We start from the raw sequence: 16,979 nt of genomic DNA on the forward strand, positions 1-16,979 counted from the left end.
AATATTGAAATCTGGTATCAAACAATTCATACGTTAATTAATCTACAGAGAACTTCTTAATTCTTTGAGCTGATATATCTTGCATGTTCAAGAACAGAAGTTGCTGATTTATTAAACTATATGATTTGGTAAATCATACATCAGAATAATAATTTTTAGTTCTATTTAAATTTAAGTAGTATATCTCATTGTCTCCTATTTAAAATTGTCGATTTTCATACTGAAGTATGTTTAGTAAGTTAACCTTATTTCCCGATATCTAGGTCACGAAGGCAATAAACATTTCCTTTTGTTCCATATCATAAAACGCTTTCCACTGAGAAACTCGAAACAAATTTCTAGTACTTTTTATGCGTGTAAAACTGCTACATTAATTAAAAGCTTTGAACAGTTTCGTTATAAATCTGATCCCAATGCATTTTTTATGAAATCTATTTTGTAATTACTGTTTATTGACTGTCGAAGTGTATGAGTTCTTCAATCTATTTATATAGTTATTTTAAGCATAGCTTTTATAAATTTCAGATCCAACTAAAACAATGGAAAGACATAACATGATACTGTTCCATTTTGAACATAAATAGAATTATAAACTTGTCTCAATTAATTTTTTCAAAACTAAAATATATGTCTATATATAGATCATAAGCACTGTTTTTCGCGATCCTATATCTTAATATTATATTATTAATTGAAAATACAAAACGTTAAAATGACTATATTTTATTTCCTATAAAATGTTTCTTTATTTCCTATAAAATATACTTTAGTATTTTACCAACGAAAAAATGTCAATGAATTAGAATAATTCCTTATTTTAGTGGTTTTTTGCGAAAATATTTCATTCTTTCTCAATATTGTTTTATCTTTAAGCGAAGTAAAAATTCAGATACATTTCTGTATTTTCAGCCTAAGTTATGGTCGTTCTGAAGAGTGAGGCAACAATGTTTCCTTCGAGTGAAATTTATGATTGAGGCATCAAATAATTTGTCATAAGATGTAAACTCTTGTAGCAGACAAAAAAGAATCAGCATTTATCTCCTTATGTGAAGATACATTTTGTTAACAAGTGATTCAAGCACTGCTCCTGGTAAGAGCATTAAACTAGATAGGTCTATAATTCCTTAGATCTAATCAATACTTTCGTTCCTTGCCCAACTGCTTAGGCAATAAATTCACACCCGCAGAAAAACAAGATAAATAAAGATAAAACTAGGAGGAAAAATCTTAAACCGTTTTTGCTTTCTAATTTTTTTTTTTTTTTTTTTTTACATTCCTCTTTGAAGTTTGTCATGTTTCTTTATTGTGTTAGATATAGTATTTAAACATGCAAAACACTGATTGTAAGACAATTGTAATATAGAAGTTCAAGTATTACTGAAATGCTACAAAGTGAGAAACGAATGATGCAGTTTAAATTCAAATTAAACAAATTAATTAACTTAATTGATCACATTTATTTTTGAAAAACTGAGGGAAATTAACAGTAAGTTCCTACGTATATCAATTTCTTGAATTTTTATAACTAACACAACACAAGTCAGTTTTCTATACAAACTTCTCAAAGCCATCCATTTTTTAAGGAAATACCATAACGTTCATTCTATGATCAAATAAAATAATAAACAATCCCAAAATGCCATTTAACTCCATATTAATACCAGTACTGGCGTATTATTCTAACTCATTAATACTTGTGTATCCAGCGCTTAGCATGGACATTTTTAATACAACTTGTTTGGGAAGACAGAACCACATGTACATCCCAAATCAATGTGTGTACTACATTCTCATTAGACAGATGGAAAGAAGAACTCAAAAAGTTTTGTTTTCCGGGAAGATTGGCAGCACAGAGCGATTTTAATCTCTTAAGACTTCTTTCTGCGGCGTTCGCGAGAATTAACTCCTTTAGACTTCTTTCCACTAGAACGCCTGTGGCCAATGTTGCCACCCTGAATTACGGAGGCGATAGGGCGACGGCACTGCTCACACGTAAAGCTCCATTTCTGCTTTCAAACGTATAAAATAGGACAGAGTACCGCCTAAACATAGCACGAGATACAAACAGCATTCATATAGAGGAACTTCTGGGAATGAATATACAGAACTGCCTTCCGTTTGAAAACTTCAGTTTCTTCTCTTGGTCTTCAGCTTTCCATACGGATCTTTATTGAAAGTGAATAAAGGCATTAAATACTTCCCCCAAAACAGATTATTTGCATGGTGATGTTTAGAATTTCTTCCACGTAACTTACGTAAAAGTCTAATTTCTTTAGAAAGGTCTTCAAATGGCAGATAACTGTTACAGTTTTTTTTTTAATTTTTTTATTTCTTGTAAGTATAATGATTGTAGTAGGGTGAATTATGTATTGCAAAACGATAAAAATAAATATATCATTTTAAATCGCATTTCATTTGCAATGCTCTTTAAGAATGCCTGAATACCTCTACTTGTCTACATCCATATTTGCTTACCATGCATATATCTGTTTATGTCTGTTGCGTCTTTAATATGAAAGACGCAACAGACGCAAGTCTTCAATTTAATATACAACAGATTTTAGGTTTGAAATTATTGTCAAGTATCTTAATTTTTACCAGTAAAAGAGGAAAATTTGTTTTAGGAAGATTCTGATAGCTAATAATCAGAAGAGTTTCAAGAAATCATTATGTTTGGTGAGAAAGTAAAGCATGAAACTTAATAGACGTATACTTATTTTTCATTTTTTTCGAAGCGTCCAAGAAACACTGTGACATCTTAACAATCGGCAATGGTTACCAACACATTTCTTTTTCTAAAATCTATTTTCTATTTACCTAAATTTAAGGAATTTTTGCTTTTACATTACACAACAATATTAGTTGTTATGGATAAAATACTGAATAATGAAGAGATATAAAGTTCACTTCTAACAATACAATATCATTAATTATTTAATATTACAAAATTAGCTCTTTTGCTAACAATTTAGCTGTTTGCGACCACATTTTGTTCCTGACGCATCATTGTAAAAGGAATCAGAAAGTATTACAACAATCTGAAGTGCCGGAGATTACTTCATTTTTTCTAATATTATAGAGCATTAGTAGAAATATACATGCACAGAAAACAATAATAAAACTACTTTTATTCAAGTTTTGAGGTTTACACACTTAATCCTAAAGCGTCTTGCATACATTCCGTAATTGCCCGTCCAATTCACGACATAAACTAAGGAAATCTTAGTTTTTTTGTGGGTAGAAAATATTAAAATTATTAAAATTTATGTCAGATGCAAAACTATGAAAAGTGTTTTTGTAATAAAACGATTTAAAATTACAAATACTTGGAAATATATAAACCATATTAATTCCTTTTTAAAGTGTCATTTTGATTTTAATTTATTCGAAATAACACTGAGAGGACGTATGTAATTTTGTATTCTTTAATATAAGTATATAATTGTGGGTAATCATCCTTGAACCTCAATAGTAAAATACATAGCCATATGGACAATTTACTTCGCTGAACAGTAACTGAGTACAATATCTGTCGTGCAGATCGTGATAGTGTTGAATTGGACGTTGCGGAAACCGCGCATCTTAAGCTTGTTAACGTTATGTCCCAGTAATGCTCCAAGGTATTCTTATTAGAAGAGAGACAAAGCTACATAATGGCCTGATGCGTTTGAACTGCTGTTGTAAGATAATGTTGCAGGTGCTCAAGGAATATTCGTAAAATTAATGACACGGACATTTCAATAGTAATTGCTGTCTAAGATTCGCTCCTTTTGTAGTATCTGGTAATACATATAATGAAGGCAATCGCAAAAAAAACAGTAAGAGCAATCATGAATCCTTTAAAATTTAAAATAGGATCGCAAACAGCAAATTCATACAAGTTGGTGTTGCAATTTACGCCCATATCCTGCGTAATACTCTTTGATCCAAATTATAACAACCATAAATTAGCAACATGTTCATTGATGTTTTAAAAACTCCAGAAATTTCAAGACATCCACGATAAATATGTAATTGATTGCATGTGCCTCTTATATTTTTACGAAAGTATAAGAAATGCGTAGTCGAATTATTTCAATAAAATAAAATCTCGATATTATTTATATGAGATACTAAAGCTGAGAGATATATAAAAATATTGTGAAAGAAAATTTATGTGAATACGGATCATTATTGCAAAAATTTTACAATGACAAGCAAACAACAATCAAAAATATTTCCCTTATCTAAATTTATCGGTAATTTTTATCAAATGAAGAGATTTCCTATAAGTCGATAAAAATTACCAAAGAATGTTAAACAATGCTATTAGAAAAAGAAACTAAAACCCTAATTTTCAACTCTTTGTTCCGATGTAAAAGTTCTGTCAATACAGAAAAGTTTGTTAGATTCCAGTCAAAACACTGATCTTCGTGTTGTTGTATCAGCAGTATGCCAGAGCACCGTTAAAAAGAGAAGATGAGAGTCATGAAATTTAATTTTCAGTGTTTACAGAATAATTGAATATGAAATTTTATCTTCAATCAAGTAATCTGTACGGATCCTCTCAGTAAATTACATGGTACCTACTCAGACTATAAGGCGACTTATCCTACCGTTAATGTAAGTAACTACCAGCGCAGAAGAAGGTTTAAAGAAACTTTGTTTAAAACTTAACAAATGTACGACCTAATGCTTGCAAATAAATCTTCGTACTTTGCAGTATTTCAGAAAAGCTGAATTAAACTTCTAAGCAATTTAACGCTGGAGATTCGCAATCAGAAGCTTATCAAGTATTGGCTCATTATTCTAATTTAAGCGAGTAACTCGGCTGAAAAAATACAAAATCGGTTAAAGTAGTTCTCAGAGCGTTTCGAGGAAACAGCACAACGTCCTGTGTCCCTGCCAAAGATCTTTATAATTTATTACAAGTCTTATCTCATTTTTATCCGTGTGAGAAATTTCGAAAAGTGATAATTTAGTTAAAACAATGAGGCAATCGGTTAATGGACCTAACTTTTCAATCAATATGAAATTTAAACAGATTTAAATTTCTTTGTATTGTTTATTATGCATGCTACTCGTTTGTGTTATTGAGTTCCTGCAATAAATTCTTCAGTAATGAGCTTACCGTTATTTATGCAATACAATGAACTGTAATAAGAATTTGAAGTTTTAGAAAACGAAAACAAATAATATTTAGTACCGAAATTTAGTATAAATGCATAGAGAAAATTTTGCATGAATACTTAGGATGACGATAAAATGAAATTATTTATCAGACACGGGAATTTAGCAGTTGTTGGGAAAGAAAACTGAAACAAAAAGATCCTTAAATAAAAAAGATAATAAAAGCGTCATAACGTTACATTTTTGCTTCTAAAATTATAGTAGCAGTTTAATTACGGTTTGAACCCTGGATAAATTCCTTCTTGTTTTATTTATAATATTCCATTATTAACTATACAGGGTGTTTATAAATGAATGGTGCAGTTTTAAAAATGAATAATAAATCGATGCATTACCTTAGTGTAAAACCTACACCATAAACATTGGCACGTCTACCTGCTATTTACTTGTCACGCTTACTACCCAATTTCCAAGATGGCACCGCAACAGGAAAAGACTATTCGTGCGTTCCTTTTTAAGGTGTCCAGATCTGTGGTTTTAGTGCAGCGAGAGTTTCGTGCATATTTTCTGTGCGGTATCCCGCGAGAAAGTGCGTGGCCCATTTTTCCTCGAACAAGAAACTGCGATTGGTGACTCATTTCTACCACATGTTGGAAACCTGATTGTTACCCTAACCGAACACGAATGATTATATTTTTCAACTAAACAGTACTCTGCCCCATTTTTACAAGCATCTACGAGAGTTTCTTAATCGTTTTGTTCACCAACGCTGTATTGGACATGCTGCAAGAACAGACAACAACATTCTCACCTGGCCATCATATTATGCGATTTCTTTCTTTTGGGTGTTCGCTAAAGAGTGAGTTTATGTACCGCTAATGCCTGTGTGTCTTGAGGAAGTTTGTGGTTAGACAAAGCATTGTAGCAGATCGGACTTGCTACACCGAGTATGGGGAGAATTTGATTACCGTGTAGATGAGTGTCGTGTGACCAAGGTTGCACATATTGAAGGATAGTGGTTAATGCATCAAAATCTTGTACAGTTGCCGCTGCTTATGCTAAGGTTTGCCCTAATAAACTAATACATCGATATATTATTTATTTTTAAAGCCGCACTATACATTTTATAAACGTCCCGTATTATGAAGTTTGCTAAAGCCATCGAATTCTTATTTTGAGTTTATATATTCGTTTACATATTCGTCTTCTTTTATGCCCATATGAATTTTAGAAATAAATACACATATAATTTTTTTCAGGCTTAGAACTGGGCATCATCATATCTTTTTTCTCATTTATGGGCTTCTTTTAATTTCTTTTCATCTTTTAGAAACTCTTTGATTTTGCCTTGGAGAAATGCGCTAGTGTTCCTCATCCTATTCCTCGTGTAAAATTTTATTTAATTAGTTAACATTCCATACTCTTAGAAGTAAAAAGTATGAAATTAAAAAAATAATCAAAATGCTCTATTGAGATTCTATGATTCGTTTTCAAAGAATTATAGATATGTAGTTTTCAAACGCAAAAGCATCAGAAAGGAAGTTTGGAAGAAATACGAAAAAATGTTGAATGCATGTCTTAAGCTGATGCCGCATGCTTTGGAAGTTCTTTATATATTTTTTCCAGTGTATTTGACTGCTCTTGAAAACTAGATAATTTTATAAAAACATCCCGTAAACGTGTTAAAATACTTATGTTTTTTTATCAGACATACTTTGCCTTTCATACATAAAAATGCGCATTCAGATCATCATTTTTTTTCTCTTTCGTCATACAAAAAGCATCCTACTTGAGATCTTCAACTCAAAAGTAAAAAACGAAATAAATTTTACCTTTTCCCAACCGTTGTGGTTTAGATTCATGACGTAGATTTCGACGTCCTTCAGAGTACCATCTAAGTTAAATTCGACGAGGCGACCATTAGTCTTGGAATAAAAGGATACTCCTCGCATGTGCCTGAAATGTAGGAAAACATGAATAAAATTTCTCCATATTTTTATTACCTAGATGATCTAAACTGCGTATTGTAAGGCAATCTCATGATATTATTCCCTTTTGTAAACTATTGCCGACGTCTGCTCTATAGTTTAAAATATGCATGAAGTGTGTTTTGCAGAGTAACTAATAGTTCTTGAATTGACACATTTCTAAGCAATAATGAAAGCTACGATCCATGCAGTTACACTCGTTCACGAAATCTTTTTAAGGGGTGATACCTTTGTAAAAGACAGTTTCAGTTATTTTTCAACAGAATTATATGAAGAAAGTTAAATTATTCTCTCTGTCTTTCGCTGTATATATATCTAATATTCACAGTTAATCCATTAGCAGATTAAAAAGTCACATGAAAGGAGAATAACCCATGCTATAATTAATAAAAATCTGCTATTAATAATACACCCTTTTTCGTTTCTGTTCTTTTTTTAGGTCCTTTGATTTGAAGAGTAATTACATTTGGTTATGTAATTAAATTAGCACACATCTCAAAACAAAAGTAAATCTGTTTTTGTTTTTATTAATCTTGTATTTCGATGAGAATCAAAGGAGGATTAGAAAACTCATGTTCGTAAAATTAATTTTGAAAGTAATACTATGTGATACATATACTGAAATCTTAACGGAAAATATTAATAATACCTAAATTAGGAGTAAAAGCAAATTTTTGTCACCGCTACTGTTTTGCATGCTGATCATTAGTTCTGATGTAAAAGATCATTATTTCTGCAGATTACTAGTTCTGTAGTGAAATGCGAATGCCAGTTATAAAGATGGTGGCTGTTTTCTTCAAGGTAAACAAAATTCGGAACTACCCCCTCTAAGCACCAAACAAATAAATAAAGAAAAAGCTGTGTTTGTTCAGTTTATGAAAAAACATTCGAAGGCTGTCAAGGGAAGAATAAGCAAATTCTTTTTCCAGAAGTTTAAAGGTAATACGTTAAAAGTTCGAAATGCAAACATATAGGAAAACTAAACTTTTACAGAGAGCAAAATTAGTACATCAAAAAATAAACAAGGATATGCGTTATGGGACACAAAAAGAAGTTTTATGCGATCATGCATCTGAAATCTGTCACTTCAAGGAGTTAAAATTATTTTTCCCAAAATGTGATTTTGATGATAAAGATTATTGTGTTTTACTACGATAGTAAAAAGGTTACTAATAAGGAAAATTTATATACCGCCACTGGACCGGGCCAGGATTTAGGACTAGCTTCTATCTAAAGGTTTTGAAAATTTGAAATTCTTGCCATTATCGAGGCAGGGACCGTGACAGCAGACTGAACTATTTTCGTTGAACGAAGGACGTTATACAAATTTTTTCTGGAGCGACCGAGCTCTTATGACCTAAAGCAAGTCCTTCGCGGGTTACTTTTTAACGAAAACCAAACACTTTCTGGCACTACATTCTCTGTGGTGACTGAATGGCTAAAATCGCTCTGTTTTCTGTCTAGCATTTAATTTCCTACTGTTTAATGTTATGGTTGTATAACAATTTTTTCATTTAGCTAACATTTCAGAAGATATGGCATATTTACATTAGTAATAAGTAGTTAATTAAATACAATTCTCTGAAAAAATCTGTTTACGCCGTCAGATGGCCATTTTAAATTTATGATGTAAGAAAGAACATGCTTTCATGTGCAGACGAATGCAACTGAAATATCACCCCTTTCTATCGATGCCGAAATCCTTTTCATCATTTATTAACAGTAACAGATGTAATAACAGAAGCTAAGTTAGAGTGATGTTATAAACGTAATTTTTATTATTGATTTTCATTAATAAACTGAATAGTCCGTGATGTATTAGTATTTATTTTCAGTTGAATAATTTGCTTGAACCATACACATCAACAGTGTAGTTCATTAACACATTATCACCCACCACTTTATTAATGCAATGTATCTAACTAATTGCTAATAATAACTTTACAGGTGCAATGTTCTTGGTCCAGGTTCGAATCCCGAACAAAGCATGGCTGGATTTAAGCTCAGTGTGGCTTCCCAATATAGCCGTACTTAAAATGCTATCGAGCTAAAATTCCTCTTGAGAGGTTAGTATTAGGGAAAGAGGTGTAGGAGAGCCTTGGATCTATACTCCAGGGTTTTTTTTTCATTTTAAAATTAGAAGAGAGCTTCCTTTTTCTCACGAGTGAATTTCAGGTTCCTTGTATTGCACTCCGGCAACATTCTCAGCGATGAAACCACAAAAGAGTTTTAGGATGTTCGCTATTACTAACAAGTGCATTAATTGCAAGCGCCCGCCATTTGGAAAACAATAACACGTTTCAAAGCACTTGCTACTTTCTACTTATTACGGACTATGTCAGTTGCTCCGTGGATAAAACCTTGGAATATTCAATTAAAGGTATTACAAAGACAGTTCGTGGTGTAAGTGTTGTGTAGAGAAGTAGATTTGCAAATTGAGATAAATGTAAAAAAAAAAAAAAAAAAAAAAAAATGATAAATTGAAGAATTCACCTGTGTCTAAAATAAGAAAATTGAACTGTAACTAAAATAAGAAAATTGAGTCCTTGATTAGGATATGATTTAATTTTAATTGTTGAGGAATTTCAATAAACTTGTATTTTAATCTGGAAACCTATTCCTTATGTTTTCTTTATATCTTTTATGTGTTTTTCGTATATATATATTGATTTTACATCTTGTTTATTCGATCCTCTCACGGCGCAGACCCGGATGCTTAATACACAACGCAATTTGTACTTTATCTTCATTTATACGATCACTAAAAATGTGGAAATTAGCTAACTCTTAAGAGTTTAGTTCTCAGTAGGTATTTAGTTAGTTACGGTTTCACCTGTCTGTTTCTGCATTAGTTTCCTCCCTAAGAGGAAGTAGTAACACAACATTAGTGCCACATGATTCTCACGGCAAAGTATAGAAACAGAACATTGGAGCCGTGACCTCTGCTTAGTGAAGGATCGGATCGAGAATTGAATTTGAATTTTGAATTTACCTATTTTTAGTAATTTACTGTTTTAATGAAGGAGTTAAGTCTATGTGCTAGGATTAATTCGTTTTGATTTGTGTTTGCTTAATTGTTGATACAAGAGAACAAATTTTGAGAATCTTTGTGAATTTCAGGAATTTTGGACTTTAACGTTAGGCAAACAGAATTGAACTTTAAAATTAGGAAAAATATATATATATTTAATGTAGCAGAATAGGTACTGTACATTTTTACTGTTGAAAATCCTTGAGTGTTTTCTGGATGTATATTTTTGATTTCTGATTTATGATACAAGATGGAAAATGAATTATTTCACGATAATCCTATGCTATTTGTGTATCCTTGTATAAATATTCGAGTGCTTGTCGATAAAAAGTGGACTCTTTCATTGAGCACTATTAAGAGAACGAGACTTAAAGACTCTAATTATTTTACTGAATGAGACAAGCCATAGCTATGCGTAGCTAGAAATTTGTGTCTTTGCTACTTATTTAACCTAGAATCTTGTGAAATGTGTAACTGTGAGGGGTAACGTTAGAGAAATTTTTAATTTTGACTTAACTGAATAATATTTTGTGAAATGTATGTAATGTTTTCATGATTAACTAGCTTAACAAGTATATTATTACTTTTTGATTTACAATGTCTTGATATGATTCCAGTATACTGTGTAATGTGTTAGTAAATTTCATCTAATATTGAGCAATGAATTTTAGAAGATCTTAAGGCATAATGATACAAATGAATGAGTTACAAATTTGTAGATTGTTTTTTCAATTGCAAAATTCTGTTTTAAAATTAACATGGGTTAGATACGAAATTTTGCCTGAGATCAGCAATAGTGATGTTTGCATATTTAGTTTTTTTTTTTTTTTTTTTTTTTTTTTTGGATTGAATTCTTCGGTTTGAGTGAACTTCTGATTAGTTTAATGAGTCAGAGTAATTGAGATTAGTTATCTTCTGAGGTTTAAGTTTGTGAAGAGTTGTCATGTGAAAATTGTTTAAACGGTAAGAAGTTGAATTTAGTCTTGAGAATTGTAGAAAGTGAATTTTAATGAGAATTTTGTGACAACGGAAATTTGTTTTGTGAAAATTTTTGAAATAAGTTTGAGAAGATTAGTTAGTTACTTTAGCTCTGTACTCATGAGTGGGAATTTTCTGTGGATTACAAGTAGTTTGTCTTGAATTTACTAGTGGATCGTAATAGATTTGTTTGAATTTATTTTCTTGGTTGAACGTCTTGCAGAATTTGGGGTCAATTCTTGTTTTGGCTTAAGTTTTGTATTTGACTTGTTAGTATCAAGATAGTTGTATCAAGATTTTGTTTTGTTTCTGGTGGTTTCTGCCAAGGTCCGTAAAATGTAAGTTCTCTGAGGCTTAGTTTTTGTGGAAGAATTGAGATTTCTGTGGTTATAGGAAAATGGTAGAATTTGAGTTGTAGATTGGATTTGTGAGATTTTTAGGGATTTTTGAGTTATGAGTATTTTTTTTAGTTTAGCGCTTTTGATAACTTTGCATTTGTTGCTTGCAGTTAGGTCTTGCGTGAATTTGTAATGTCCTGAGAGCTGGTTTTCTTGTAAATACTTGCACTTCATGGTGGCACTTGACCTCTTACACCGAAGGAAACAGGAACTGTTATCTGAGAAAACTATTGTTGTATCTTTTTCATTGTGTTGGTTCAGGATTGTATCGTTTCAGTCAGCGCACTTTTCTTTCCGAGATAGGAAAGGAACATATTTTATCGCCGATTTTTCTGAATGAAATACCATCGATTTACCCACAGTGCCATCAATCTGTGAGACTCCATCAGGACAAAGCTAGCAGTCACAAATCAAAATCCACTGTAAATTTCCTAAAAGAAATGGAACAAAAAACTGGTATCAAGGCCATACCTTTCACTGATATCTCTACTAAATCTCCCGATGTGTCACCTATGGATTTTTGTGCATTCGGACTTTTAAAAACTGTATTATCCAAACGTTGTCCCCAAACCCTAAAAAGGACTCTGGAAAGCTGTTCGGGAGGAATGGGATAGAATATCTCTTCTGCCACTTCAAAAGGCATTATTATCCTGGAAATTGCGGTGCGAAAGATAATTCAGAATAAGGTATGTCAAATAGAACATTTAAAACACAAAAATTTTATGTAATTTAGTTTTGTGAATACAATATACATCGTCTAAAAAATGTGTTAACAGCCTCTGTATAGCTGACTGAGGTGCCTATACTACTTACTGATTTATACCCTTTTTCATACCATAACTTCTTACTAAAGGAATCTTTTGTTCTGAATGTGTTATCATTTGTTTATCTCCTCATAGGCTAAATACATGTTAACTTTCGAGAATGAATGAACGTATGAATAAGAATGCTCTTAAAAACAAATTCTTTTATAAGGACATCAAAAATAAGAAGTGTTCGGTTTTTTTCCCTACGTCCTGTGCATAAAGTGATAATAACACATGTTGAATCTTAGAACTATTACGATGATATACATATTAACTCTGTAAAATATCAGATCTTTCTAAACTTTAAATTTCTTATATTACTGTTTTTTATACATTGAAAATTAATCGTTTATTAAGCTTAATCTATATGGAGCTTCTGATAAATTTCCAAATTAAAATTTAGCCACTAAATCTGATATATTACTTACTTGTAAATGACTTCCCCTTTATGCCAACGACTTTGTCCTGCGCCATTACAACTGAGGTTGGGCGTCAAACTAATGTTCACACTTTTGGGATCAGCAAAGAAGCTCTCCAGGCCGTGAGCAAAGACATTAACTGCTTTGTCTATTTCAACTTCTAATTTTTCTCTTGAACTATTCACATAAAGACCTAAAATATGAAAATTAAAAGAAAAATTTTGAATTTTAATTGTGAATCTTAAGAAAAAGTAAAGATAAATGCTGTAAACAATTACAAAAGCAGATAATTTGTATTAAAACAAGAATCTAATGACACATTTTGATTTTTACTTATCTTAAGAGTGCGTAATTTATTTCCTTTTCGCTGGTTGACAAATAGTTTCTTATAATACAGAGTTTCTTAAACTTTGGATCGCGACTCCAGTTGGGGTCACAGGACCTGCAGTAGGAGGTCGCCAAAAGTTTAGCAATTTTGATATTTCTTTAACTTATTATAATAAATTTAAAATTACCAAATATTTTTACACAATGTTTCTGAAAATAAATAAAGACAATACAGAGAAAGAAGAAATGAAAACATTTCGACGCATTTTTTTTATGATAGAAACTTTCATTTTACTATAAAAATTAATGACTTAAAACTGCAAAATATTACAGTACAAGTGAAGAAACTGATAGTTTCACTCACGCATGTGTCAAATTTGTGGAATGCTTATGGGGGTCCCGCAAAAGTTTCGTAAATCTTATGGGGTCCCCACATCAAAAGATTTAAGAATACCTGCTATAATGCATTCACGAATTATATCATCTGATTTTCATAAGGAAAACACGTTTATGTTTCATGCTAAATATACCAAATTCAAAGACGAATATTCATCAGAAAGCATTTGCTAGGAAGGCTGAACCTGTCGATTATTTGGCCGGCATTATAAAGAACACTGCGCACGGTGCACTCTCGAAGATGAAGTCACATAAAAACAATCCAGCTGCAAGCGATAATCAGACTCAAATGTTAGGCTTCAGACTAGCAGTCACTCTTCGCTAAACCTCTATATCGTCCAAAGATACAAATGACAGTTTATTGCATGCAGGCTATTTTTATCATTTAAGACAAAATAGCGTTAAAATTTACATTAATTTGTGATCAGCATCATCGGAGTTTAAACATTTAGGCGCATCCACCATCAATGGACTCATTCTGTATTTTTGAAAATTTTCTATAATACATATACTTAAAATATTTTTAACCTTTCAATCAAATTTCGTTTGGATGTACTAAGCAGGTTCACTTGGTTCCACATATTCCATCCATCCTTATATGTACTTATGTTCTGATGTTATTACATACATTCATTAAACTGCTCATAGATGCTACTTTTATTTATTACATTACTGGTGGTAGTTTCACTTAAATATGAATTAGGATGAATCTACGTAAAGACTTTCGGTTTTTCTCAATTTTATCTGCTTCGCGACGAAAATGTAAGATTTCAACAATTTCACTCACACGTCATTCCTTGTGAGCAAACTTATGTAAATCAAACCGATTTGTGATCTTTAAAAGTATAAAATATCCTGAGAATGAAATGATCGACTATAATAAAGAAATTCTTCTATATAGTCATCAGCTTAAGTCTGCGGCAGGCTGGAGCTACCTTACACTTATTCTTTGAATTTACTGAGTATTATTTGAAATTTTTGAGACAGTGGCAGACAATATGCTCTAAGAGAAAATTGCTTGTTAGGTACGTAAATTTAACGCCTTTCATGATTGCAAACTGTAATTTCTGTCAACAACTGTAATTTATCAATCATAAAATAAATTTTAAAAGAATGGAAACTGAAGCTCACATGAGAGCACTATCGCTGTACGATTTTCATATGATTATAAACTATGACTAAATTTAGAAGAAAATTATTTACAACATTTACAACTAGTGTATTCAAATTAACCTTCTGGATAAAAAACCCACAGGAAGACCATTGACATTTGCAGTCTCAGAAAAGATGTCGCCATACAAGAATTGTTTGAGTGGTACTTGCTGTACCTACCAAAAGATATAGAAGGCACTTAACACTATATACGCAGCTATACATATCATAATTCTAAAGGGCAGCATAAGAAAGAAGAATTTGCCGTTTGATTCGCCATAGATGAACAGAACACGGAGTATGGTACTTGGAGCACGTCCATCTCATTAAGTAACTTTAAATTTCCTTAATGAGGGTGGACACCGCATTATTTATAAAATCGTAACTGCTGAAGAAAAGTACACACCGTTTTATAGCACAGAGCAAGAAAATAAAGTATGTGTCTTTGAGGATGACTCCAAATCAACAATGGGGAAAATACAACGAGGAATGCAAAAAGTAATTTATGTCTTTTTTTTTTTTTTCAGAAGTACAGGACTGGTCAAAGCCGTCAAGATCTAGGGACAGAAGACAGTTAAAATTAACTGATTCGCTACTAAATGTCTTCCAGAAATTTCTTATGAAGTAAAAATTAAGGGACTCGTGCTTCACTATGATAATAGTACATTAGAATATGCACCCTATTCTCCTGATCTTGCTTATATGTGACTTTTGACTAATTTACAGAAATTAATATTGACTATTTAGCAGAACACTTACGTATCCGTCGGTTTTATTCCGAAGATGAGGCTGATGAAGCTGCAAAAGGACATTTTTCATTAATTTAAAAAAAAATGGATGGCTTGAAATGTTTAATGTTTGGAAAATTCGCTTACAAATTACATTGATGCTGGAGAGAACTACTTTGAACGCTCATAAGATTTGGTAAGTTTTATTTGTATTATTTAATTATAAATAAAAAATTTCAGAGTTACCCTCATATTTCAACTTGAGTACAGGTCAGAGTTTCCTTACTTAATATTTAATCTATCGATCAAACAGGAATCACTAGCACGCACTAAAATTACAGCAAGAGATATTGGATTTGAAAAAAATTATTTTATATATGATCACCAGCAATGATATCTGTAACTATTGATAAATAATTAGGTATTAAGCAATCATCTGTGAACAGTAATAAAAAAAGCAATCTTACCTGTAGATGCTTCAAAAATATAACAAAAGAATAGGAGATAGGGCTAGACGAAATGTTTTATTTTTATAACTAGGAAAATGATGCTATATTTACTTTATTGAACAAATTTTGGAAAGATCTCAGAAACATGTTCCAAAAGGTTGGATGGTTAAAAATGCCATGTGATATTTAGAGTTTTGGATACTAATTATCTAGTGGCATTATAATTGGATCTTGTCATTTGGCGGCTCGCAAAATCTTAAGTTTATTCAACTTGATAAGACTGGCATTTTGAAAAATATATCCCGCAGTTTATAATTTGACGTCGAACGTTTAATAACAATACAATTTTCATGCACGGTTAAAGGTAATTTGTAGTTAATTTCAAAATACTTTTAAAAACTTCAAACAGGCTGGTGACGTGTTCATGGAAAATTATTGGTAATTCAGGTAGTTTATTAGATAATTTATTTAACAAAATGTAATCATCCATTAAACTCTATAAGATTTACGCTCTTTTGCTTTCCTTTGAATGTGCTCAAATTGCAGAGATGTTTGACATGTTACCCATCAGTCTTGGGATTTAACGAATTCTCAGCTGATCCCATACATGACAGCTTCTAAGTTGAGATTTATGAAAATAAAGAGATGATCATAATAAGGATTATGAGATCAAACGCCAGCATTGTAATCTTGACATATATCTTTTCTATCCAGAGTATCTGACACTGGCTCATTTTGCTTTTCGGGCTAGTGTAAACAATTTTGATTGATCGATGCTGCATATTCATGAAGGGGAATATATTGATTGCTTGACTATACTTCGTCTTGGAGGTTTAGAAAGAGAGAAGTATACATTCTAAATATTCGATTTCCGAAACTTTACAGGCAATCATAATAAAGTAAGCAACTGGAATAATATAACGTGTTAAATGTCCTTATGATGATAATCAGAATTGTTAATACTATTGTTTTCTGTAAACTAGAGCAAAGAAGATATACAGACATAGACACTTTAATATGAAATTTTAAGTGTATATAACAATCGGATAATTTGCATTCATTCTGAAATCACTTGAGATTACAGAATTAACAATGTATTTCTGTGTTTGTAAAGGGAAAAATTCGAATATCATATTTTATATTTAAAACTTATTTTAATTTTAAATCTGCTTGTATTACGAAATTTAAGAAAAAATGT

General features: G+C 31.5%; 1 protein-coding gene across 1 annotated transcript in view; it reads right to left on the reverse strand.

The window, feature by feature from the left end:
- Positions 1-16,979, reverse strand: part of LOC118188465 (glutamate receptor ionotropic, NMDA 2B-like) — a 755,448-nt gene that overhangs the window by 151,676 nt on the left and 586,793 nt on the right. The window contains exons 9-10 of the mRNA XM_085823172.1: positions 12,739-12,922; positions 6,942-7,065 (exon numbers count right to left, since the gene is read on the reverse strand). Of these exons, the coding sequence (XP_085679298.1) occupies positions 6,942-7,065; positions 12,739-12,922 (308 nt within the window). The remainder of the gene's footprint in view (positions 1-6,941; positions 7,066-12,738; positions 12,923-16,979) is intronic.

The sequence above is a fragment of the Stegodyphus dumicola genome, chromosome 9 (assembly GCF_044657685.1).
Source record: "Stegodyphus dumicola isolate Sdum_Otavi_A_Nest chromosome 9, ASM4465768v1".
NCBI lineage: Eukaryota > Metazoa > Arthropoda > Arachnida > Araneae > Eresidae > Stegodyphus > Stegodyphus dumicola.